This window comes from Podarcis erhardii, assembly GCF_964252035.2.
Source record: "Podarcis erhardii genome assembly, chromosome: 2".
NCBI lineage: Eukaryota > Metazoa > Chordata > Lepidosauria > Squamata > Lacertidae > Podarcis > Podarcis erhardii.
Window position 1 is genome coordinate 11,720,392 of NC_138498.1, and position 26,835 is coordinate 11,747,226.

At 48.0% G+C, this 26,835-nt stretch overlaps 1 protein-coding gene across 3 annotated transcripts; it reads left to right on the forward strand.

Moving 5' to 3' along the window:
* The first annotated feature begins 4,321 nt into the window (after positions 1–4,321).
* On the forward strand, positions 4,322–26,093 carry SMUG1 (single-strand-selective monofunctional uracil-DNA glycosylase 1). Of its 3 annotated transcripts, none has more exons than XM_081849056.1 (4): positions 4,322–4,357; positions 15,102–15,364; positions 16,493–16,591; positions 24,106–26,093. In XM_081849056.1, the coding sequence occupies exons 2-4, from the start codon at positions 15,113–15,115 to the stop codon at positions 24,631–24,633; spliced, it is 879 nt and encodes a 292-aa protein (XP_081705182.1). In that variant the 5' UTR covers positions 4,322–4,357; positions 15,102–15,112; the 3' UTR covers positions 24,634–26,093. The 3 variants fall into 3 exon arrangements, with proteins under 3 accessions (XP_081705182.1, XP_081705181.1, XP_081705183.1); XM_081849055.1 differs by lacking the exon at positions 4,322–4,357 and adding an exon at positions 12,016–12,131; XM_081849057.1 differs by lacking the exons at positions 4,322–4,357; positions 16,493–16,591 and adding an exon at positions 12,016–12,131.
* The last annotated feature ends 742 nt before the right edge of the window (positions 26,094–26,835 follow it).

The window sequence follows — 26,835 nt, forward strand, 5'->3', positions numbered from 1 at the left end:
GGGCGAGAGTCTCTCTTCCTCCCTCCTTCTCTCTCGGGTGGGGAAGGGCCGATGGAACTCCTCGTGCCAGGACAACGGCAGCCCCGACGTGCATAAGCTAAGCAAAGTCCCTTATTTTGGCTGCTGATCCCTTATTTTCAAGGCTGCTGGTCCCTTATTTTCAAATCTGTAAGTTGACATGGGGGGGGGGCAGGTTCCCCACTTCTGATATACCACCGGCAGATCATTGCAAAAAAGCACAAGGAGGAACACAACCTTGAAGGCTCCACTCTATTCACACACCATGTATTTCTACTAAAGTCTATTTTGTCATTATTTTGTCATCACCTCTTTATTCCACTTTTCCTCCAAGGAGCTCAAGGTAGCATATATATGTCCCTTCATTCTGTCCTCACAACAACCCTGGAAGGTAGGTTGGACTGAGAGATGAGAATGACTGGTCCAAGCACACTGAGTGAGCTTTGTGGCTCTGTGAGAAAATTGACTCTCCCTTGTGTTATTTTTACCTCCTCTAACAGCTACACCCCATATGCCAGACTTGTAACCCAGATATTGTACCACCTTTACCTTTAACAATGCATAGCCAGGGGAAGATGGGCCTCCCTGCCCAGTTCCTTCCATCACCCATCCTTCTCTCTGCAAAACTGGGGTTCTGCTTGGTTTAATAGACAAACTTGTTTCAGCCATCCTTTTACAAACACGGTGATATAAACATGTGGATTTCATAGGTCACTAGAATGCCCAAAGCATTTTTCATTCATTAGCTCACCTGTCCTTAGCACAGCCCTGCTAGGTAGGTCAGTATTATGTCGTCCCCCATTTTGCAGATGACGGGGGTGGCAGCTAGTGCAAATCCTTCAGGCAGGACCAAGAACTGGACCATACATCAGTCAGCGTTCCAGTCCTTTCCTACAGCTGCGCAAAGCTGGACTGGCGTCAGCTGCTCTCAGGATGGTGTATTGATTTTTGGAAACAGTTCATTTATAACCATTGGGTAGTTGAACTTTCACCCTGTCATTTCCTCCTGATGTTTCTGGGAATTGCTGGAGAGAGGGCTTTGGGGCTTATTTAACAGGAGGTTACAGGAGCCGAGCAACAGCAAGCATGGCATGTTGGTGGTTTAACACACACTTGCCTTCCTGGCGAGGGTTTGGCGAGGGCAGCCAGCCCAGGCAGAAGGTGGCACTGGCTACAGGCTTGGCTGGAGGAAAAGTGACAAAGTGGGAGTTTAGCCACAGGCCAGCATTATTATTCTTTGCCAGTTTGGTTTAGTTTTTAGCCACAGGTGGGCTTAGCCCATGTCCGAGATTTCCATTGTTCTATACAGCTCAGCAAGTGGATGCCAAACTGAAAAATCTGCGTGCCAAATGGCAAAAGCTCTTTGCAGGCTGAGTTGAGAGATCTTAATGGGTGTTAGAAGATTTCACTTGAAGGTGCATTGACATTTATAGATGAATTTGTATATCTATATTTAGCTGTAGAAGCAGTGATGGCTGGAGCACATTGAGGCTGGTAGTGTGGAAAGCGGGGAGCTCAACAGAAGGTGAAATCAAAGACAATGACAAGCAGTGCCACTCCCTGGGCCTGCTGTAAGGAAGAAGACAGGCAGGTGGGGGCTGGCTGAGGACAGACTGAGGCTGGTGGAGCAGTGCCCCATTTGCCCCTTAAAACTTGCCCTGCATATAATGCAATTCTCTTTAGCCCAGGGATGAGCAACTTGGGGCTCTTCAAGATGTCAGGTAAAGGTAAAGGTACCCCTGACCATTAGGTCCAGTCGTGGCCGACTCTGGGGTTGCGGTGCTCATCTCGCTTTACTGGCCGAGGGAGCCGCGTACAGCTTCCGGGTCATGTGGCCAGCATGACTAAGCCGCTTCTGGCGAACCAGAGCAGCGCACGGAAATGCCGTTTATCTTCCCGCCGGAGCGGTACCTATTTATCTACTTGCACTCTGACGTGCTTTCGAACTGCTAGGTTGGCAGGAGCAGGGACCGAGCAATGGGAGCTCACCCCGTTGCGGGGATTCGAACCGCCGACCTTCTGATTGGCAAGCCCTAGGCTCTATGGTTTAACCCACAGCACCACCCGCTGGATTGCAACTCCCATCAGCCTCAGTCAGCACTGTCAATGGAGAGGGGTGATGGGAGTTGTAGTCCAACAACATCTGGAAGGCCGCAGGATCCCCCATTCCTGCTCTAGGAGACACTGCGCTGAACAGAGTCCTTAAAAACCCCCCAATAAGGTTATGGAGATCTTCCAAAGCAGACCAGACAAATACCTGTCTAGGATGTTGGGACAGGGATCCTTATACTCTAGAATACAGAGTCAGAGGCATGGGATACATATAACCTGTTTGCTCTGTTCAGCCACTGTGATCCCAAGTTTTGACACAAGCTGCTGCCTTAAACGGATGCTTGGTTCCATTTAGCCCAGCTCTGCCTGTTCTGATGGGCGGCAGCTCTCCAAGATTGCAAGCAAAGGTCTTTCCTCGTGCTGTTACTGCCGAGATGCTTTTAATTAGGTGCTAGGGATCGAGTCTGTCAGACAAAGCACCTGCCCAGTGCTGGGCAAGTCTCCTTCAGCCAGATGTCCCTTTGCTCATCAGAAGGCCTGTCAGTACCTTGAGATGGCACAAGCCAGGAGGAACCGCTCTCGAGAGGCCAGCAGGGTATCTGCACCTTCAAAATATTTGTGTCTCAGAGTGACTCACAGCTCTGATCCTTTAAACACCCACTTGATGCTAGCAACCCTGCACACAAGAGGCCATTGCTGGGGAGAGGGGAGTCTGTTACGACAGAACTGATAAGGCCTGAGTGTTGACAGAAGCAATAACGAGGCCTGTCCACTTCTGCTCATTATCAGGTGGCGGCAGGGATTATTCTGGAATGCAAAGGGAGCGAAGGCAGAATGTGCAGATCAACACGCTCTTCGTTCCCTGGATTCTCTCCATTATGAGGACCTTTGGAGAATGAGAACTGCTGCGGAGTCCTGACATGGGAGAGGGGAATCCCATCATTTAACAATGCTAGCTGCATTCTTCACACTTGAGCAGTTTGGGTGCAGTAAACATGCTTTCCTCTGTGAGATGTTCAATGCATTTTTGTTTTGCAGACTGATTAGCTGTACCCAGTATTCTGCTACGCAACTCCTCCTATCCTCCAAATGGCTTGGCGTTAGGTGCAGGTCACAAAGGATTTGCCGTCCAACAGCCTGATCCTATGGTCAGCCATGCCCATCGAAGCCTAGGCAGAATCAGGTCCTATTATTACCATGAATTTCTTAATTGCCTTCTGAGCCACCGTCCAAAGGTGATTTACACATAAATCATAGTATTACACATGCAGGCAAAGTCCATGGAAGGAATTATGTGTCAGTTTGCATGAATGGGGTGTCAGGTCTGTGTGTACGTATCTCAGGACCAATTGCAAATTCCTGGTAGCTGAAAGATAACCAAGAAAGGTAACCTTTTAGAGCTTTCCCCAACCTGGTGCCCTCCAGATGTTTTGGACTACAACTCCCATCAGCTCCTGCTGGCACATTTTGACTGCCACCAAAGGAGGCATAATCCAAAACATATGGTGGGCACCAGGTTGGCGAAGGCTGGTGCGTGTATGAGATTTCAGCCTAAGTAGAAACATGCTGGTCCTCTTTTTCACGCCCACATTCCGTTTTCCTAATGCAGTCAGGTAGATCAGTATCTGGGTTTATTTCGAAGATCAATTATGTCTGCCTGTATTTATACTCAGGTAGGTAGCCGTGCTGCTCGGATAAAGTCGAAATATATAAAACAAATAAGAAAATTGTCCAGTAGCACCTTAGAGTCCAACTAACTTTGTTCTTGGTATAAGCCTTTGTGTACGTTTTGGAGTATTCCTCCTTTGGTGGCAGTCAAAATGTGTCAAATTATCTATCTATCTATCTATCTATCTATCTATCTATCTATCTATCTATATCTCGACTGTATTTATACTGTTGGACCCAAGCACGTGGATGGAAGACTAGCCTAAACAGCGCTCATTCATTTATTGTGATAGCTGATCCACAAAGCAGTGAACTAGCTCTCTGCACATGCTCAGATGCACCCCTGCCGTTTGCAAATTCCGGGCTCGTTCCTAGCTCCATTCATGCCTCGCTCACCTCCATTCATTCCAACCCCGCTCCTGCCTTTCGCTTCCGTAGGCGTTACATTTCCCCGGAGATCTCGCAAGCTCCTGTTTTCTTCAGGAGGATGCTGGGAGTTGCAGTGTCGAGGAGGATGGCCCCTCCTAACTGCTCGGGGTATTGCGGGAGGGGAAAGACTACAGCTCCCAGCAGCCACCGCACAGGAAATGGGAGAGGCGAGTGGTCCGAACCGAGCATTGTAGGTAAAGTAGACCGGGAGTCTGCGGAGGGGGCGGAAGGGGGGGGGGGTTCATTCACTCAGCTTTCATTGGCATAATTTAGACAATATAGTGGGGGCGGTGGTGCAGATGGGATGAGAAAAAAACGACATTCGTCCTCTTTTTTTTTTAACTGTTTAAATCAAAACATTTTTGCGTTTGCACATGGCTTGCAGAGCTACTTTTCCACCTGTCGGGGTGCAAAGCGCCCCGCGGATGATGATGATGATGATGATAATAATAATTTATTTATTTATACCCCGCCCATCTGGCTGGGCCTCCCCAGCCACTCTGGGCGGCTTCCATAAAAACCAAAAATACACTAAAATATCACAGATTAAAAACTTCCCTGAACAGGGCTGCCTTAAGATGTCTTCTGAATGTCAGGTAGTTGTTTATCTCTTTGACATCTGGTGGGAGGGTGTTTCACATGGCGGGCGCCACTACTGAGAAGGCCCTCTGCCTGGTTCCCTGTAACTTGGCTTCTCATAGTGAGGGAACCGCCAGAAGGCTGTCGGCCCTGGACCTCAGTGTCTTGGCAGAACGATGGGGGTGGAGACGCTCCTTCAGGTATACTGGACCGAGGCCGTTTAGGGCTTTAAAGGTCAGCACCAACACTTTGAATTGTGCTCGGAAACGTACTGGGAGCCAATGTAGGTTTTTCAAGACCGGTGTTATGTGGTCTCGGCGGCCGGCCCCAATCACCAGTCGAGAAAGTAATGGCTAAATCACACCAAACATCCATGATAATCTAATCCGGCATCTTTGCGACCCAACGGTAGCCAGTCCGTTGTCACAGGACGTTCACAAGCAAGGCATGATTTAGGCAGCTGCCTCCCCTGTTCTTTTGAAATTTTTTTACCAAATGTTCATAGAATCCCAGAATTGTAGGGTTGGAAGGGTCACCAAGGCTCATCTAGTCTAACCCCCCTGCAATGCACATTGAACCATGAGTGCTAGAAACATGCCTTTTAAAAAATGAACGTTGATTCGATCAGATCATATACCCATGAGAGCTAGAAGCATTAAAAAAGAAGATAAAGACTTATATTCTCATGGAGCAGAGTGCTGTGCTCAATATTGTTTTTGGTCTTTTCTCACTGACAGTAGCAGTTCAACCTGAGAGTTCTGATAAAAAAAGTAAATTCCTGAAAATGCTCTATATATCCCCCTCTGGTGAAAACAGACAAGGTTGGAGAAAGCTTGTCAATTTCACCCAATACTGATTTCTTTCAACTTTCCTTTTCCTTACTTTTGGCAGAACTGCAGCAGGGAGGTTAGTGACTTATAAATGTCAGTCTTTGAAAAACTTAAAATAGCGTCTTATGCACCAGAGATGGCTTTGTGTGTGTGTGTGGTTTTTTTTAAGGGTGGGGGTGGGGCAGGGAAAACAACCACCCCACCAGTGAAATTGTCAAAATATTTTCCCCAAAGTTATCAGTTTCACCAGAGACCAGACTGGGGGACTGGATGGTTGAAATACCATTAAAAATCCACATTCCTTCATGTCCATCAATCAGTTTTAAAAATCTGATTACAAGCACACGCACACATGCATTCCAACGGAGAGCCAGGGGTCTGGGGGTGTCGATTGTGCTGTGTGGCATGTGTGAAATTGGTCATGGATATCGCAAATCTATACATTTTTTATTATAGTATACAAATATTAAGTCCCTGCTGCTATCCTTTTCATTTTAAAAACTTAACCAATGAATGGAAAATCTCAGTGGATACTGGTGCACTTGTGAGCTCTTTCTCCCTAAGTACCGTACAGAGTTGGTGTTCCTTCAGCTACATTGAACAAATACAGCTCTGGTGCTAGGTGCAAAACAGCTGCCACCTTTTTTAATTGGACAGAGGCCCTGTGCTTTTAAGAGCAACACAGCTGGCACAAATCCAACAGGTAAAGCTTCACCAGTCTCTGTCCCTTAAAACAGTGGCAATTGTTGATTCAGTGCCACTGTTGATTTAGTTGCCATGCCTGTTGTGAGTTAGTGGTCAGAGGGTTGGGCTAAGACCTGGTAGGTAAAGGTAAAGGGACCCCTGACCAGTAGGTCCAGTCATGACTGACTCTGGGGTTGCGGCGCTCATCTCGCTTTATTGGCCGAGGGAGCCGGCGTACAGCTTCTGGGTCATGTGGCCAGCATGACTAAGCCGCTTCTGGTGAACCACAGCAGCGCATGGAAATGCCGTTTACCTTCCCGCTGGAGCGGTACCTATTTATCTACTTGCACTTTGACGTGCTTTCAAACTGCTAGGTTGGCAGGAGCAGGGACCGAGCAATGGGAGCTCACCCCGTCACAGGGATTCGTACCACCAACCTTCTGATTGGCAAGTCCTAGGCTCTGTCGTTTAACCCACAGCGCCACCCACATCCCAAACCATGGAGACCAGGGTTCAAATCCCTTCTCAGCTGTAAAACTCACAGGGTAACCTTGTGCCCGTCGGTCAGTCAGCCAAACCTACCTCACAGGGTGGTTGTGAGGAAAGGTGGGATACAAACGGAATGAGCAAACAAACCCATTAGCACTAGGAGGGCATGTTGTGGATGATCATGACTTCAACTCTCATCATAAAAAGATGACCAAAGTGTATTTTCTCTCCACTTCTCCGGTTTTAAGAGGTACTTCCCTTCTCATCTGGAACACTGAGATTTTAAGGACGATTTTAAGAGGTCCTTCCCTTCTCATCTGGAACACGGAGAATGTGAACGTGCTCCTGTGGTGGGTATAGAAGTAGAAACTTGAAACCAGGACAATCCTATTCACCTGCTGAGGAAATGCAACCCCTGGAATGACCCTTTGTAGGGGAGATACCCTCCTGCTCTCTTCACTCCCTTCTCCCAAGCCCCTTGTTAAATGCTCAGGCATGCTGGGACGCCACTGCCTGCGAATGGGATGCTGTTAATTTGTGCTCTGGGAGCACTGCGTTCTCAGGCTGTTAACATCCGGAGCTTCGTAGATTTACACCCCATGCAGTTGGCAAGACAATTAAATCTCTCAGCAGCCGTGGCTTTTTATGGAGATGACGTTCCTTCTGAGGATTTGAAATAAGGCTAAGGAGAGGGAGGGCCCCATTTTCACACATTGCCCCTCCGAGGAAAGTGTGGGGCAAGTGGGTCTCCCTTTCCTCCCAGATAATTTTTGGATTTGCTCCTTTCCCCTTTGCAGCGTCCCCCCCCCACCCAAAACGTAGCTGACTGTGATCAAGGGGGAAGCATGGACTCTTTAGGAGAGCACTGTGAGCCTCTTGAATGTTCAGTTTGTTGAAAGACCAAGTGCCTGGTCCTCATGGATGCTTTGGAAAACAATGTCTATGCAGAGAGGAGTTGTGCCTGCATGACCAGAAATGTACATGTGTGCCGACCTGCAGGGCATATAGGCATGATGGGAGTGTGGGTATTTGTAGCAGCATGATAGAAGGTTTCATTAGTGCAGGGCTGCCTACGCAGACCATCGGTAGCTGAGAGTGCAAAAAGCATCTTGCCCATGATCAGGACAGGGCGGGGGTTAGGACTTCCATTCATCAATGCAGTGCCCTGCTGTGGTCCCAATAGATCGATCAAGCCTCAGTCTCAGCACTGTATACCTTACCCTCCAACATTTCTCCAATGAAAATTGGAATACCCTATTCCATTATTATTATTATTATTCCAGTTACAGATAGGTAGCCGTGTTGGTCTGCCATAGTCAAAACTGAAGAAGTGTGCATGCACACGAAAGCTCATACTTAGAACTAACTTAGTTGGTCTTTAAGGTGCTACTGGAAGGAATTTGTTGTTGTTGTTGTTTTTGTTGTTGTTGTTGTTGTTGTTATTACCCCACCCATCTGAGTGGGCTTCCCCAGCCACTCTGGGCAGCTTCCATCTCATCTCATCTTATCTCATCTGTCTGTCTGTCTGTCTGTCTATCTATCTATCTATCTATCTATCTATCTCCTTCAGATGACTTCTAAAGGTTGTATAGTTACTTATCTCCTTGGCTCAGGGGTTGCTTAACTCCATACCCTCCAATGAAAATAGGGACATCCTATGGAAAAGTGGAGACATTCTGGGATCAAGTCAGAAACTGGGGCAGCTTCTGTAAATCTGGGACTTCCCTTGGAAAATACGGACACTTGGAGGGTCTGGTATGGTTGATCCATGGGTGAGTAATAATAATAATAATAATAATAATAATAATAATAATAATAATATCTTTGCTCGGCCAGTGTTCTTCAGATGGGGGGTGGATGTTCCTGCCTGCAGGTGGTGATGTGAAACAAGCAAAAGTGGGTGCAGTTTTGCAACTCTCATTGACAAGAGCCCTATTGCCAGTGGTGGGCGGTGCCCATTGAGAGTGGCAGAGCAGAAGTCAGGGAGATGAACAAGAGGTGGAGCCAGAACCAATGGCAGACGTAACCACAGCCAACAATCGGCAGAGTTAACCAACCCTAGTATTTCCCCATTCTCTTCCCTTCTGAATTCTAAGGTCACATTCATGCCATACAGTGGTGCCCCGCAAGATGAACGCCTCGCAAGACGGAAAACCCGCTAGACAAAAGGGTTTTCCATTTTGGAGGCGCTTCGCAAAACGAATTTCCCTATGGGCTTGCTTAGCAAGACGAAAATGTCTTGCGAGTTCCTGCGGGGTTTTTTCCCTTTCCTCCCCCTTTTCCTAAGCCCTAAGCTGCTTATCAGCTGATCCGCTGATAAGCCGCTTATCAGCTGATCCGCTAAAAGCTGCTAAACCGCTAATAGCGCTAATCCGCTAAGCTGTCAATGGGCTTGCTTCGCAAGACGAAAAAAACGCTATACGAAGAGCCTCACGGAACGGATTAATTTCGTCTTGCGAGGCACCACTGTACATCTAAAGAGCTATGAGGCCACATTAAACAACCATGGCTTCCCCCAGGCTATTGTGTGAGTTGTGGTTTGTTAAGGGTGCTGAGATTTGTTAGGAGGTCCCTATTCTGTTCCCAGAAGAACTCTGAGAATTGTAGCTCTTGGAAGGAACAACTTTCAGCATCCTAAACTAACTACAGATCCTAGAATTCTTTGGGGAAAACCATGAAGAGGCATGGGTAAGAGTGGCAGGGAAGTGTGTATAGTGAGTACATTCAGAAGTGAATTATGCCCCGGAGATGATGGGAAAAGCCGTGCCAACAACAGCAGAAGTCTTGTATAGTAGGAGATCTTGTATAGTAGTAGGAGAACATTTCAATCTCCCAGGACATTCTATACAAGATCTCAAAGTAGCTGTTTTACTACAAAGGAATTTCAGAAATAGACTGGAAAGAGAAGCTGCTGAATTACAACTTATCACCAAACTCAAAACCATGGAAAAACCTGGTCTGAACAAAGACCTTGGATTCTTATCTCATTATACATGACAAAGCCATTTTTCACCTTTTCACCCCTTGCTTTTTCCTGTAAGACCTATTGCAGTCGTTAAGAGTCGTCAACAGGCTCATCACAGCTATCTGCCAATCACCCATTCCCACCACCCTTCTGAGTAATACCCCTCCCCACCTTCTCACTATATAGAAGGGTCTGGAAACTTCTGTTTCAGTGTATCTGAAGAAGTGTGCATGCACACGAAAGCTCATACCAAGAACTGACTTAGTTGGTCTTTAAGGTGCTACTGGAAGGAATTTGTTTTGTTTTGGCCCAGTCAATGTTCAGACTCCCAGTATTCACCTGCCAGCGAGCCCTTTGTGAGCTAATTTTCTCTCTGCTGAATTGTGGCTCTTGAGTTTTATTTTCTTTCTCTCTCTCCAAGATTGCAAGTGAGCACACGTGTGGAGGTGGTTGTCTTTCTTTAATCACAGCACAGAGCATTTATAGGTTATTTACAGTAATGCTTTGTATCTTGAGTGAATGCTTTACTAATTATGGTAATAAAAAAGGCAATAAAAGGAACATTCCCCATGGAGGAATATATTTGGAGGCCTCGGCTGGTTCACTTGTAAGCAGAGCTATGATAGAAATCGCTCATCCACTTGGTGGGGTAAGAAATAAGGCTGTTAAGGAATAGCCTGCAATGGATTGAGGTGTGACATACAGAGTTTTACCATTTACGAGGCAGGTCCCGGTACTTATAAGAGACTGGGTGGCTGGAGAAGACAAGGGAAAGCAGGCAGGTAGAGTTCGGTCTGAGTTCTGCTTCAAGGGGTAGTTGGATAGGATGGTCAACCAGTTTCAGCTTGCTACTCCATGACCCCCTCCAAGTGCTTTAAACACCTGTATAGTGGGCGGAAATTCAACTGGTGATGCTATTTCCAGTTTAAAGCCCTCCTGATGAGGATTCTGAGATTTCTGGCAAAAATATTCCTCCCAACCGTTGTGAGGTGCAGCCCATCGCTTGCCAGAAGTCCATCTTCAAGAAACTGCAGTCCATGATCTAAGAATCCAAACCGTTCCTGTTTACACCATTTGCGAAGCCAGCTGTTCACTTCCACTATTTTCCCCTCTCTCCCTGGGCCACGTCGTTCAACTGGGAGGACAGATGAGATGACAGTTTGTGCATTTAATTGCTTCAATTTCCTGCCCAGAGCCTCGTAGTCTCTTTTGATCTTCTGGAGGCTATTGCTTGCAGTGTCATTGGTTCCCACATGAACCAAGAGGAAGGGGTATTTGTCACTGGGTTTTATGATTCCTTGCAGTCGTTCAGTTACATCTTGGATCTTAGCCCCGGGGAGACAGCACACTTCCCGAGACATCTTGTCAGGCCCACAGATCACTGCTTCTGTTCCCCTTAGTAGGGAATCCCCTATCACCACTACACGCCTCCTCTTAGGTCTAGTCGGGGTTCTTCCGTGAGCTGTCCGTTCCAAGGTCGCCTGCACATTCCCTGAGGACTGACTTTGCTGCTCGTCTTCATATACCTGATCGACTGTAATGAGGGAGAGATCCTCAAATGGAATCTGCTCTTCGTCTTCCATGCTAGGGGAGAGGACCTCAAAGCGATTGTGTATTTCTAAACAATCAGAGCGAACCCTGGGCCTCCTACTTCTTTGAGTCACATTTCTCCATATATCTGGCTCCTGTGTTGGTGAACTAGCCTCCTTCTCAGGGGAGTCCCCTGTCTCCTCCTTGGTGGAGACGGTGTGCTCTGTTGCTTCCAAGAAGAGCTCCAGCTCTCTAATTCTTTGGAGCGTAGCTACACGTTCCTCCAGTTGCTGGACTTTGTCTTCTAAGAGGGCAATCAACATGCAATTGCTGTAGGTAAAGCTGCCTGCAACCTTTGGCAAGATGGCAAACATTGCGCAGGAACCGCAGGTGACTGCAGCTGTTCCCTCACCCTCCATCTTGAGAACGTGTCATTGGGGGTGGCTACAGTGGTCCTCCATCATAAAAAGCGTGAAGACAGGACAAATAACTCCCCCCCAAAAAACCTAGGTCTCCCCCAACAAACGTTTGAGACTAGCTCCCCTAAATCTAAAAGATGGATCAAACTGCGCGCGCCGCTAGGCGCACGCCGCTGCCCTGCAAGCTCTGATAAGCTCCTCCCACAGCTAATCACCTGCCTCAACAGAAACCCTGTCCCCTCTGACCTTTGCACAGGGAGAGCAGCTAATCAGCCACAAAGAAACACACATACAAGAAAACCCTTTTTGCTCCTTCTTCAGCTGCTGCCCATCATGTTTCCCTGTCTTTCAACAGAGCATTTCAGTGGGTGATAAGAAACAGTTTCATGCTGCCACGTTGCTGAAGCCAAGTGTTGGGAGTGTGCTTCTAGGGGTGTCTCCTGGCTTCTCAAGAAAAGACTCAGCCAGGTGAGTGGAGTAAGAACAGAATTTATTGTATTACACGTGTGTGCAAATGCTGCAGCCATCCCTATTTAGCTGGATACTCCCTGCATTCTAATACCTGTCAGGAACATAGAAAGCTGCCTTCTACAAGGTCAGACTATTTGCCCATTATTCTATTATACTCTGGCTCTAGCAACAGTTCTTAAGCAGAGAGGCTTTTGCACAGTGTGCTACCCGAGAGCCTTTTTAAAAACGGAGATCCCAGCATTGAACATGGGAAGCTTTGTCTGCAAAGCAAGTACTCTTCCTCTGAACTATGGTGTCTTCTTCTCCTGAACTATGGTCTCTTGCCTGTTCCAGGGAACCAGGCGGAGGGCCTTCTCAGTAGTGGCACCCTCCCTCTGGAACGCCCTCCCATCAGATGTCAAGGAAATAAACAAGTACAGTGGTACCTCGGGTTACGTACTTAATTCGTTCCAGAGGTCCGTTCTTAACCTGAAACTGTTCTTAACCTGAAGCACCACTTTAGCTAATGGGGCCTCATGCTTCCGCCACGCCACCGGAGAACGATTTCTGTTCTCATCCTGAAGCAACGTTCTTAACCCGAGGTACTATTTCTGGGTTAGCGGAGTCTGTAACCTGAAGCATATGTAACCCGAGGTACCACTGTATCTGACTTTTAGAAGATATCTGAAGGCAGACCTAGTTACAGATAGGTAGCCGTGTTGGTCTGCCATGGTCAAAACAAAATAAAAAAATTCCTTCCAGTAGCACCTTAAAGACCAACTGAGTTAGTTCTAGGTATGAGCTTTCGTGTGCATGCACACTTCTTCAGATACACTGAAACAGAAGTCACCGGACCTTTCTATATAGTGAGAAGGTGGGGAGGGGTATTACTCAGAAGGGTGGTGGGAATGGGTGATTGGCAGATAGCTGCGATGAGCCTGTTGACGACTCTTAACGACTGCAATAGGTCTAACAGGAAAAAACAAGGGGTGAGAAGGTGAAAAATGGCTTTGTCATGTATAATGAGATAAGAATCCAAGGTCTTTGTTCAGACCAGGTTTTTCCATGGTTTTGAGTTTGGTGATAAGTTGTAATTCAGCAGCTTCTCTTTCCAGTCTATTTCTGAAATTCCTTTGTAATAGAACAGCTACTTTGAGATCTTGTATAGAATGTCCTGGGAGATTGAAGTGTTCTCCTACTGGTTTTTCTGTCTTGTGGTTCCTGATGTCGCATTTATGTCCGTTTATTCTTTGGCGTAAGGTCTGGCCTGTTTGTCCAATATAGAGAGCTGAAGGACACTGTTGGCATTTTATGGCATACACAATGTTAGACGATGAGCAATTAAATAGTCCCGAGATGGTATGTGTGATGTTGTTGGGGCCAGTAATGGTGTTGTCCGGGTGTATGTGGCAGCAAAGTTGGCATCTGGGTTTATTGCAGGCTCTGGTGCCAGTGTCCGTGTTAAGTCTGGTTATAGTATTATTGTGGGTTAGGAGTTGTTTAAGATTGGGGGGCTGTCTGGAGGCAATGAAAGGTCTTCCTCCCAGAGCTTGAGAAAGAGAACTGTCATTGTCCAGGAGAGGTTGTAGATCTCTGAAGGCAGACCTATTTAGGGGAGTTTTTAGTGTTTGATTTTTATCTTGTTTTTAATATTCTGTTGGGAGCTGCCCAGAGTGGCTGGGGAGACCCAGCCAGATGGGCAGGGTATAAACAACAACAACAACAACAATTATTATTATTCCTACCCAAACTTGCTTTGTTTTCTTGTGCAGGAATGCCCTGTTGAATTATAGTTACTAGTGTTGTCGTTCTTCAGTGTACAAATTCCTGCCCTCTTATCCAGGGTCTCTAGAAGTTTCATATGTGAGTGGGGTGGGCAATGGAATGAATGCATCCGCTGGCTAGTGCCCATAGCCAAAAACGCACAGGCATGAGTTGTTAAGGTACCACTCAGGGTAAAAGGTAAACGGATCCCTGACCATTAGGTCCAGTCGTGGATGACTCTGGGGTTGCGGTGCTCATCTCGCTCTATAGGCCAAGGGAGCCGGCGTTTGTCTGCAGACAGCTTCTGGGGCATGTGGCCAGCCTGACTAAGCTGCTTCTGGCGAACCAGAGCAGCGCACGGTTTACCTTCCCGCCGGAGCGGTACCTATTTATCTACTTGCACTTTGACGTGCTTTCAAACTGCTAGGTTGGCAGGAGCAGGGACCAAGCACCGGGAGCTCACCCTGTTGCGGGGATTCGAACCACTGACCTTCTGATCGGGAAGCCATAGGCTCTGTGGTTTAACCCACAGCACCACCCGTGTCCCTTACCACTCAGGGTACAGCCTGCCATTTCACTTGTCAAAGCTGCCAAGGTCTTTATGAAGAATTTTAAGCTGATGTAGTGAGCCAGTGTGGTGTAGTGGTTAAGAGCGGTAGATTCGTAATCTGGGGAACCGGGTTCGATTTGATGGAGAGCCAGTGTGGTGTAGTGGTTACAAGCGGTAGATTCGTAATCTGGGGAACCGGGTTCGATTCCCTGCTCCTCCACATGCAGCTGCTGGGTGACCTTGGGCCAGTCACACTTCTCTGAAGTCTCTCAGCCCCACTCACCTCACAGAGTGTTTGTTGTGGGGGAGGAAGGGAAAGGAGAATGTTAGCCACTTTGAGACTCCTTAAAGGGAGTGAAAGGCGGGATATCAAATCCAAACTCTTCTTCTTCTTCTTCTTCTGATGTGCTTGTGATCCAGTGAGAAATTAGGCTGGCTTGATCTGCCTCCAAAGAACGCACATCCCCACCAGCAGAATGTGGAACCTAATGTATCATAGCTGTATAGCCCATATCCCATGACTCAGCCATCCATTCTCCGGCCCAGGAATCATAGAATTGTAGAGTTGAAAGAAACCCTGAGGGTCATCTAGTCCAACCCCCTGCAATGAAGGAATCTCAACCCAAGCATCCATGTTAGATGTCCATCCAACCTCTGCTTTTCTCATTTACCAGGCAGAGCTCCGATGAACTCCTCAGAGGCTCCCGTGAGCTTTTTCGAGGGCGATGGCTTGGCCGAGCAGTTTCTTCGCATAGAGCGAGAGCAGACACTCCGCCTGAAGGAGCTCAGCTTCCTCGAGCCCATTGAGTACGTTTACAACCCCTTGGAATATGCCTGGGAGCCCCACGAAAACTACGTGCGTCGATACTGTCAGTTCCGCAAGAAGGTGCTGTTTCTTGGTATGAACCCAGGGCCTTTTGGAATGGCCCAGACTGGGGTAAGAAGGCAAGCCGAGGTGGGGGAGAGTAATTTGAGCTTGACAGGATTTGGAACTTAATCTGCATCAGGGCTTCACCTCGTAAGCTCTTATTTAAGGCTGCGGGACTCTGCCCTGGGCCACTTGTAGTAATAATAGGGAAGCGAGGGCCTTTGAACATGTTCAGAGTGCTGTTTTTATTACTTGGAGCAGTTGCAACAAGACTCCAGGCATCAGGGATTAGTGGGAAGGATATTCGGATGAGACTTCAAGGCCTAGTATGTGGATCAACTTTAACAAATAACTCAGGCCCGTGTCTTTGGCTCCCCATCAAGTCAAAAGACTAGCCAAGTTTTCAGAGGCAGAAAATCCTCATTTTGCCCTCCCTGGCACTAAAAGTACAGTGGTACCTCGGGTTAAGAACTTAATTCATTCTGGAGGTCCGTTCTTAACCTGAAACTGTTCTTAACCTGAGGTACCACTTTAGCTAATGGGGCCTCCTGCTGCCGCTGCACCGCTGAAGCACAATTTCTGTTCTCATCCTGAAGCAAAGTTCTTAACCTGAGGTACTATTTCTGGGTTAACAGAGTCTGTAACCTGAAGCGCCTGTAACATGAAGTGTCTGTAACCCGAGGTACCACTGTACAGTGATCATAATGTACAACTTGCATGATGCCTAAAATCTGTTGCCTGTGGTGAATGCCTAACTTTGCCTAAGGGTAGGGCCGGCCCCAAGTCCTCTGCCATATACACAAGGCCCATACATATTACAAATGGGATAACTGCCACCCCTGTCAGTCACATCAAGGTTTTTCTGCAGCTGACTTGGGACTGAGCTGCAGGGCAATCCTATGCACCTCTAACTGGGAAGTAAGCTCCATTGAGTTCAGAGGAGTCTCAGGTAAGAGTGTATGAAATTGGAGCCTTATATGCTGTCTGTGCTGACGTGCCCATATGAGCAATCCCAGACATCCTTGCAATGTGGTCAGTAGTGAAGGCAGGACAAACCATTGTAGCAGCTGCTTCCTTTGTTCCTGGTCTTTGCTTGCCCCATTTGCAGAACACAATTCTCTGTGCAATGGGCTGGGACTGCTCATATATCCACAAGCAAAACGATCCATTTACCACTTTTCTGGGCAACTCTTTCAGAATAAACACATTTTGCAAGATGCCAGCCATTTCCAAACAGTACGGCAGGGATCCGCTGGTGTGGCTTGCAAGACCTGCAAGTGTGCCAGAAGAAGGAAGGTAATGGAATGAACCCCCCCCCCCCAAAAAAAAAACTTCTATGAACCACTTCCAGCCATTCCTCCTCCCAACTGGCTTTCTCTGAGAGCAGGTGATTTTGCTAACCAGCCAGGAGAGACTGAATTAAAAAAAGGTAAAGGACCCACAGAGCCTAGGGCTTGCTGATCAGAAGGTCGGCGGTTTGAATCCCCGCGACGGGATGAGCTCCCGTTGTTCAGTCCCTGCTCCTGCCAACCTAGCAGTTTGAAAGCACGTTAAAGTACAAGTAGATAAATAGGTACCACTCTGGTGGGAAGGTAAACGGCGTTTCCGTGCTCTGGTTTCACCAGTAGCAACTTAGTCATGGTGGCCACATGACCCGGAAGCTGTATGCCAGCTCCCTTGGCCAATAAAGCGAGATGAGCACCGCAACCCCAGAGTCATCCGCGACTGGACCAAACAGTCAGGGGTCCCTTTACCTTTACCTTTAAAGGACCCCTGACAGTTAAGTCCAGTTGCTAACAACTCTGGGGGTTGTGGTGCTCATCTCGCTTTATTGGCCGAGGGAGCCGACGTTTGTCTGCAGACAGTTTTTCCGGGTCATATGGCCAGCATGACTAAGCCGCTTCTGGCAAAACCAGAGCAGAGCATGGAAAGGCTGTTTACCTTCCCACTGGAGCAGTACCTATTTATCTACTTGCACTTTGATGTGCTTTCAAACTGCTAGGTTGGCAGGAGCTGGGACCGAGCAACGGGAGCTCACCCCGTCGTGGGGATTCGAACTGCCGACCTTCTGATCGGCAAGCCCTAGGCTCAGTGGTTTAACCCACATTCCATGAGATTGAATTACCCGCCCCTAATTGAGATCACCCCCCTGCAGATTTAGGTGAGTTACTGCTTCTGGTGTGCCTTCCCATAGCAACTGCCCAAGTGGTAAAATCACAGCACTGTGGAAGCTCCATAAAGAAAGCATTCTAAAAGGGCTCTCTGTGTTGTTAAGAATGAAATGTGGCTCCAGATTTAACTAACAAAAAACAGGTAAATGTATATGACAGCAGTGTCCCACACCGAATGTAACTGAGCTGCAGAAAGGACTCTATGAATTGAAAACAGAGATGTTGTATGTATTCTTGCTATCTATGAAAATCCTTTAATAAAAACAAATTTTTAAAAAACAGGTTCCATCCAGTGCTAGTCCTACTCAGAACAGACCCATTAAAATTAATAGACATGACTCACTGAGGTTCATTAATTTTAATGGGTCTTCTCGGAGTAGGACTAGCATTGGCGTGAAACCCAGTGCATTTTACGTGCTGCAGATTTGGGAAATGTATGGCTTTGAGTCCAGCAGTGGCAGTGTAAGAACCTGGTATGCTAAGGGTTGTTGTTGTTGCAAACCACAGCAGCTAGATACAGGTATAACATAAAATCACAGCGGCTCTCTAACTTGTTTTGATGGTGGGGCCTCCAGGTTGCCTGTCTGTGAAAAGGAACTCAGTGGTAGCTAGATGGTGGTGGTGGGCCTTAATACAATGACCCCAGGTGAGAGCAGGGCTTCCTGGCCAGCTCTTGTGTGTGAACGAACTGCATGATTCCAGCGGAGATACTTCTCTGCTGAAGAACTCTTCCTTGTTATCTCTCTAGTCAGTGGCGTAGCGTGGGTTGTCAGCACCCGGGGCAAGGCAAGTAATTTGCGCCCCCTAACCTGTGGATTTGCGCCCCCTAACCCTAACCCCCAGATGTTGCACCCGGTGCGGCCGGCCCCCCCTGCACCCCCCATGCTACGCCACTGCCTCTAGTTTCCTGCACGTGGCTTGGGCCTCGTGGGTGGAGCTGGGGTGTCCTGACTTGTCCCATCGCAGCGGAGTCAACACCCAGACAAATAGCTTCGCGTCTGCTTTGATGCTGAGCCAGGAAAGGAAAGGAGTAGGGAAATTGATAGGGTGGCAAAGTGCTTGCTGCGATATTGCGAAGACCTAGCTGAAACATGCATGGGTGGGTAGGTGTAAACTGACTGATTCGCCTCCCCCCACCCCGTGATGTTAGAAGCAGTTACCTCTACAATGTGGGTGTAGACACAACTCTTCTAAAGGGCAGCAGGTTGTGTGTGTAGGGGGGAAAGCTGTTTCTTTAACTTAAGCTATGATAACACAGGAATTAGTCTGGAGATCACAGTAAGACAACTGCTTCTGTTTCCTGTGGTCTGCCCACGCTGCAGACAAGCTGGTTTAATAGTCATTCCTCCTCCGTCTGAGGAATCCTAGGAATTATAACTGGGGGGGGGGGGTTGGCTCTAGCAAAATCTTCAGCACCCTGAGACAAAGCTGCTGAAGATTGTTCCATCTTGCTCAGAAGTTCCCAAACTTATTTGGCCTCTCGTCCCCTTTTCGGGGGGGGGGGGAAGCACTCACTACCCCCCTGGAAATCTACCTTCTTTAAGCGAACAAACAAAAAGATGCAGTGACAAATTTGCATTCTTTTATGTATCTGTATTTCTACATACAAGGGACGCGGGTAGCGCTGTGGGTTAAACCACAGAGCCTAGGACTTGCCAATCAGAAGGTCGGTGGTTCGAATCCCCGCCACGGGGTGAGCTCCCGTTGCTCGGTCCCAGGTCCTGCCAACCTAGCACTTTGAAAGCACGTCAAAGTACAAGTAGATAAATAGGTACCGCTCCAGCGGGAAGGTAAACGGCGTTTCTGTATGCTGCTCTGGTTCGCCAGAAGCGGCTTAGTCCTGCTGCCACATGACCCGGAAGCTGTACGCGGCTCCCTCGGCCAGTAAAGCGAGATGAGTGCTGCAACCCCAGAGTCGGTCACGACTGGACCTAATGGTCAGGGGTCCCTTTACCTTACCTTATTTCTATATACCTACATCCTACAGCATGGGTAGGATGCTGGATCCAGCCCAATCGCCTTCTAAATCCGGCCCACATATGGTCCGGGAATCAGCATATTTTTACATGAGTAGAATGTGTACTTTTATTTAAAATGCATCTCTGGGTTATTTGTCCGGCATAGGAATTCGTTTACTTTTTTTCTAAAATATAGTCCGGTCCCCCCACAAGGTCTGAGGGACAGTGGACTGGCCCCCTGCTAAAAGTTTGCTGACCCCTATCCTACAGCATAGTTCTTGTAAATAAAACACCTTGAAGCTTCAAACTACAAAATTATTTACAGCTCAGTTGGTTAGAGCATGGTGTTGATAATGTCAAGGTTGCAGGTTTGATCTCCATACAGTATAGCTGCATATTCCTGCCTTGCAGCGGGTTGGACTAGATGGTCCTTACTTCCAACGCTACAATTCTATGAAAACCTATAGGCGGGCCAGAGTGAAGCCTGTTAGCTCAGTCCAATCCACCGCAGTGTTGGGGCCAGTGCCACAGCCCACCTGCCGTTGGCCAAAGAGGCAGGCAAGTTGTGATCCACTTCCCAGGCCTGGGTGAAGCTGAAAAGGTTCCACTTAAGCCTGGGAAAACCCTTTGCCTGCAGCACGACCGCAGGATCCAGGAGAGGTGTTCTTGCCGTTCTGCAATGGCTCAACCTTGCGGTAAGCAGCATTGCACAACAGATGAAACATGTCCTGAAAGACCTACATTGGCTCCCAGTACGTTTCTGAGCACAATTCAAAGTGTTGGTGCTGACCTTTACAGCCCTAAACGGCCTCGGCCCAGTATACAGCGGTGCCTCACAAGACGAAATTAATCCGTTCCGCGAGTCTCTTCATCTAGCGGTTTTTTCGTCTTGCGAAGCAAGCCCATTGACGGCTTAGCGGATTAGCGCTATTAGCGGCTTTTAGCGGCTTTTGGCGGCTTTTAGCGGCTTATTGGCTTAGCGGATAAGCAGATAAGCGGCTTAGCGGCTTAGAAAAAGGGGGGGGGGAGGAAAAAACCCCTGCAGGAACTCGTAAGACATTTTCATCTTGCAAAGCAAGCCCATAGGAAATTCGTTTTGCGAAGCACCTCCAAAACGGAAAACCCTTTCGTCTAGCGGGTTTTCCGTCTTGCGAGGCATTCGTCTTGCAGGGCACCACTGTACCTGAAGGAGCCTCTCCAGCCCCATCGTTCAGCCCGGACACTGAGGTCCAGTGCTGAGGGCCTTCTGGCGGTTCCCTCACTGTGAGAAGTGAGGTTACAGGGAACCAGGCAGAGGGCCTGCTTGGTGGTGGTGCCCTCCCATCAGATGTCAAGGAAATAAACAACTCTCTGACTTTCAGAAGACATCTGAAGGCAGCCCTGTTTAGGAAAGTTTTTAATGTTTGATATTTTATTGCTTTTTTTATTCTGTTGGGAGTAGCCCAGAGCGGCTAGGGAAACCCAGCCAGATGGGCGGGGTATTATTATTATTGTTGTTGTTATTACTAAATTTATTATTATATTTATTATTATTATTATTTACAAATGGTTTTTCAACATTTTATTTCTTCTTTCTTTATGCTTTCACCACCCCATGATTTTTAATCAACTCCTCCCAATTGTACCCAAGGCTACTACCTCCCCCCGGGATCATTCCAGCGCCCCCCCAGGGGGCAATATCACCCACTTTAGAAACACTGATGTAGCTACATATTATCTACGCTGACTGGCAGAGGCTCTCCAGGATGTTCGGGGAGGAGTTTTTCCTAGTTCTACCTAGAGAGGCTGGGAAATTCTGCATGCTCTTTGAAAACTGAATTAAATCCCAAAGTCTTATCATTCCAGTGGAGAGACCATGCATGGCATTAGAAGCCCCATTCCGTGCTGCACACATGGTCTCTTCCATTCTTATTTCCCTTTGGCCTGCCTTTTAAAAACCCAATCCATTTTGTGGCCTGTGTGAGCATTTAAATTTTATGGAGATCAGCGTCTGATAACGATAGACGGATTAGCCTCTCATCACGAAGGCTTATCCCACTCCCCTCCCCAAAGAAAAGATACTGGTAGATGCTTTTCAGTGCAGCAGCTGGGATGAGCTGGAAAACAGGAGGAGAGGTCTATATTTAGCTGGCCTCCCATCCGAGAAAAACTTTAATAAAAACAATTTAAAAGAGAAGAAGCCCCTGTCTCTGTTGTTCACAATTAAGGCTTGTGAAGCAAAAGGCTTTGCTGCACAGCCAGGTCCCCTGTAAGCTCATCTCACAATCCTATATATGTTTACTACACAGAAGTAAGACTCATGGGGTCAATTAAGTTTCACTCAGAGGAGTCCTGTTGAAACTAATGAACAGGACTAAGTTAGGTCCATTGATTTCAGTGTGTCTGCTCTGAGCAAAATCGAGTTGAATACCACCCATGGTATAAGATCAGTTTTTCCCAACCTTGGGTCTCCAGCTGTTTTTGGATGATACAATTCCTATCATCCTTGACCACTGGTCTTGCTAGCTAGGGGTGATGGGAGTTGTAGTCCAAAAACAGCTGGAGACCCAAGGTTGGGAAAAACTGCTTAGATGAATAATGATTCCCAAAACCCCATGTCTCAGGAGACATCCATTTTTATTCATCTACCCTTGACTTTCCTACTTATTATTATTTATACAAGGCATAGGTACACTTGGCCCTCCAGATGTTTTGGGACTACAACTCCCATCATCCCTAGCTAATAGGACCAGTGGTCAGGGATGATGGGTGTTGTAGTCCCAAAACATCTGGAGGGCCGAGTTTGCCTATGCCTGATTTATACAGTGGTACCTCAGTTTAAGGACTGCCCTGTTTACAAACTATTTAGTTTACGAACTCCGCAAAACTGGAAGTAGGGTCTCGGTTTGCGAACTTTACCTCAGTCTAAGAACGGAAGCCAAACGGTGGAAGGGCACTGGCGACGGGAGGCCTCGTTAGGGAAAGCGCGCCTCAGTTTAAGAACGGTTTCAGTTTAAGAACGGACTTCTCAACAGATTAAGTTCGTAAACTGAGGTACCGCTGTATATGGCTTTTCTTCCAAAATGAATCATAGAATCATAGAATCATAGAGTTGGAAGAGACCACAAGGGCCATCGAGTCCAACCCCCTGCCAAGCAGGAAACACCATCAGAGCACTCCTGGCATATGGTTGTCAAGGCTCTGCTTAAAGACCTCCAAAGAATGAGACTCCACCACACTCCTTGGCAGCAAATTCCACTGTCGAACAGCTCTTACTGTCAGGAAGTTCTTCCTAATGTTTAGGTGGAATCTTCTTTCTTGTAGTTTGGAACCATTGCTCCGTGTCCGCTTCTCTGGAGCAGCAGAAAACAACCTTTCTCCCTCCTCTATGTGACATCCTTTTATATATTTGAACATGGCTATCATATCACCCCTTAACCTCCTCTTCTCCAGGCTAAACATGCCCAGCTCCCTTAGCCGTTCCTCATAAGGCATCGTTTCCAGGCCTTTGACCATTTTGGTTGCCCTCCTCTGGACACGTTCCAGTTTGTCAGTGTCCTTCTTGAACTGTGGTGCCCAGAACTGGACACAGTACTCCAGGTGAGGTCTGACCAGAGCAGAATACAGTGGCACTATTACTTCCCTTGATCTAGATGCTATACTCCTATTGATGCAGCCCAGAATCTTACAGTGGCACAAGAACATAAAAGAGTCCTGCCAGAGGAGGCCAGAGGCCTATTTAGTCCAGCATCTTCCTCTCACAGCAGCCAATTCCCTATGGGAATCTCGCTAGCAGGACCTGAACGCAACAGCTTCCCCAATTGTGATTTCCAGCAGCTGTTATTCAGAAGCTTCCTGCCTCTGGCATATGTAGTCTTCACTGGCACTAATTAGACCTAGACCTCTTCTTAGGTGATCTTGAGCAGCTATGCAAGGAAATAATTGTGGTACCCCCATGGAGTAATCTGGATTCTCTCTGTGGTGAAGATCCCTAGTGGAGGTTTCGCCATGAAGAGGTCTTCTTCTTTGTCTTTGAACAGCCTCCTCAGGGACTGTGCTGAGGAGGGCTGCACTGAATGGTGGGAGCCTCCCCTTCCCCCTGTTCCTGCTCCTAAATCTTCCCAGGAGCAAGAGGACAGTATAGATTTCGAACAGTGGTTTGCAGAGGGACATAGTTCAGAAGGCAGAAGCTGGGAAATACTGGATAGGGAACAGCTAGGAGAAGAAACACTGGAAGAGAGAGGGTTATCAGTTTCACAGTCTCTGGACAGCATTCCTCCACTCAGCCCAAGGTCAAGAAGAGCTCAGAAAGTGTCAGAACAGAAAGCACAGAGGATACAAACTCAGATTACAAGACGTAGGAGTGACGTAGATTATTAGGGATAGAAGGGAGCGTAATCCTAAATTGGGAGCACCGCCATTTCTAGGAGATGTGTTCTTTGTTCTCTTGCTGTTATTATTAAAGTTTCTAACTGGTAAGATTACCCAAAGCCTTACATCTGCCTAGTCTTGGGGCTACTTGCTAAGGACGTTGTGTTTTAACTTGTTTACTCTCTGAAATAGATTGATTTGGGGGCACATTTTCTGACAAATTGGGAGTCCCACAGAAATCCCAAAGTAAATGCAGATCTGTCAAATCCTATGGAGTCAGACTTTCCCCTCAGATCCTGGTTCCCATGTGATGGTTCTTGCTCCCTTGCAGGTGCCCTTTGGAGAGGTGCAGCTGGTCCGAGACTGGCTCCAGGTCCACGGGCAGGTGTCCAAGCCACCAAGGGAGCATCCCAAGAGACCTATCCGGGGCCTGGAATGCCCCCAGACGGAGGTGAGCGGCGCCCGCTTCTGGGGCTTCTTCCGCTCCTTGTGTGCCAAGCCCGAGGTGTTCTTCTGCCACTGTTTCGTTCACAACCACTGCCCGCTTCTCTTTCTTAGTCACAGCGGACGCAACTTGACTCCGGCCGACCTGCCGGCCGCCAAGCGTGAACAGCTTCTGCAGGTCTGTGACGACGCTCTATGCGAAGCCGTCAAGCTCTTGGGCGTCAACATGGTGATCGGCGTGGGGCGCTTTGCTGAGCAGCGCGCCCGCAAGGCCCTGTCGGCTGCTGGGATCCCAGTGCGAGTCGAGGGGGTGATGCACCCATCGCCTCGCAACCCCCAGGCCAACAAGGGCTGGGATGCCATCATCCGAGCAAAACTGGAGGAACTCGGTGTGCTGGCTCTCCTTGCGGAATGATTGCTTGCGGAACCTCAGCTGCCCTTGGGTGTCTTGGCCTCACATGCCAATCACATTGGATGTGCCAATGACTCTGGACTCATTTTTCATAGACCAGCCCAGGCTTGGGCTACGAAAGCTACTATTCTATTGTTGGGTTGACACTACCATTTTTTAACACTACTCTTTTTTGTGCTCCTGAAATATACTCATAATTCACTTCTTCAGGTTCTTCTGGAGACCCCCGTTGGGTCTTTCCTGGAATTTGGGTTTCCATTTCATCTCCACGTATTGGTGCTAAACCTCATCTCTGGTGATATCTGGCAGATCTTGTAGCAGCAGCTGCCACTCTGCTAGATGCTTCTGGCTCCTCCATGATCAAACTCAGGTTAGACATTGAAGTGGGGAGTTTTGGCCCATGGTCTTCAGTCTGGCTTTTTGCCAAACCTCAGTTCTTTGTGGGGGGAGGCATGTTAACATATTAAGATGTCTTAGTAACCATTGGCTTAACTAGCCACCGTGATGCACTCCAGATGCCTTGGACTACAATTCCCAGCATCCCTGACCATTGGCCATTTTGAGTATGACTGATGGGAATCAGACTCCAACAACACCTTACAGGGTACTATGTTGGCTACTCCTGATCTAGCCCATTGGTCAAAACCTGATGTAAGGTCGGTCTCAACACCAGCACTACCTCCATACACACACATTTAAAAAATATGTATATAATGAATAGGTTCCCAAACACATGTTTGTGTTAAAGGTGGGTCCCGTGTTGGAAAAGGCTGTGGGCAACTGGTCAAGCCCCCTTTTGCTTACTCTGTGTAGTTCTCTTAAGTTCAAGACCTGCCACCTGAGTGGAGATGTAGGAGAATTGCGTGCAAAATCTTCCGTATGGCGGACGTGCCGTGTCACTGAGCTACAGCCCTCAGAGTTCAGGTAAATCAAGCAGGTGGCAATCAAAGTGGCCGTCTGGTCGAGGCACTTCTGCAATGTGGGGGCTGCCTCCCCATAGCTGCTTCCCGGGCAGCTTCAACTGGGGTGTGCACCCCCAAAAGAAGTCATGGGGCCTGCTCATGGGCAGAGCATATGGAAACACTGCACACTCTCCTCTCTTTGCCAGAGCTGCTGGGCCAGAGAGGGTGGCCCAGGGATGGAGGTGCGAGGCTGGCAGCCTCTCCGCTGTGGTGGAGCTGCATGTGGCATAGCCGAGGAGAGGGGTGGCAGACGCTCCACTCCACTCCCACATCCTGCAGCTGGGCGCGAGGAAGATGGTAGCCTCTTGTGGGGATGCCTAGTCACTCCCGCTCCAGAAAATGCACTCGGGGGGACGGCATACCCAGCCCTCCCCACACGGCACCCCTGGACCTGCTACCATGCCACTGTCGGAATCTCCACTCGGCCAAGCCGATAAAGCTCCATTTTCCAGCCAAGTCTCCGGAATCGCCTCCGACAAATAATTAACGACCTCGAGCCTTTGATGAAGGCAGCCCTGTTCAGGGAAGTTTTTAATATGTGACATTTTAGTGTATCTTTCATCTTTGTTGGAAGCCGCCCAGAGTGGCTGGGGAAACCCAGCCAGATGGGCGGGGTACAAATAATAAATTATTATTAATATTATTATCATGAGGCTCCAAGGCACATTCTATTCAGCAGAGTTTCCAGCACAGGGAAGAGACGAGAGGTTTGGCTACATGCTATGCTTTATTTCTAAGCTACGCAGAGAGCTAAGAAAAATACATCCTCTCTCTATGAAAGCAGAGAGCAACCTGAACAAAGGAACAAAAGAAACAGGAAACCACTAATGTCACATCCGTCTCTCTTCTCCCATGAGACTTCCAATAGCCTGGAATACCTGGAATGTAAACAGAGTCCTGTGACTCCAAGCAGCTGCTCAGTGGCAAACAGAAACTAACAGCCACTGGAGTACAGCATGTTTGGTCCTTGGGGGTATATAGGCACGTTAGCCAAAATCTTCGCCATGAATTCGCACCAGGGTAAGAAGCGACTGGCCCCTAGGATAGATGTGGCCCATGGGGCCTCTTCTCTTTTAGTCTTAAAGGAGAACTAGGTCTGTACAAAGCAGCTTCATATGCTCATAAGTCATTTCTGGTCCAGCTGATTTAATCAGTTTGGGTTTTTTTAAATTAAAAATTGGCATTAATTTCAGCTTATTCCTTTTGGTTCCCTCCCACCTCTGTTCGGTTTCCATAACCAAAC

Coding starts and splice junctions, on each gene's coding strand:
- SMUG1 (XM_081849056.1), top strand. CDS start 15,113: ATGAACTCCTCAGAGGCTCCCGTGAGCTTTTTCGAGGGCGATGGCTTG. Junction 15,365..16,492: donor TTGGAATGGCCCAGACTGGG/GTAAGAAGGCAA, acceptor CAACTCTTTCAG/AATAAACACATTTTGCAAGA. Junction 16,592..24,105: donor AGTGTGCCAGAAGAAGGAAG/GTAATGGAATGA, acceptor GCTCCCTTGCAG/GTGCCCTTTGGAGAGGTGCA.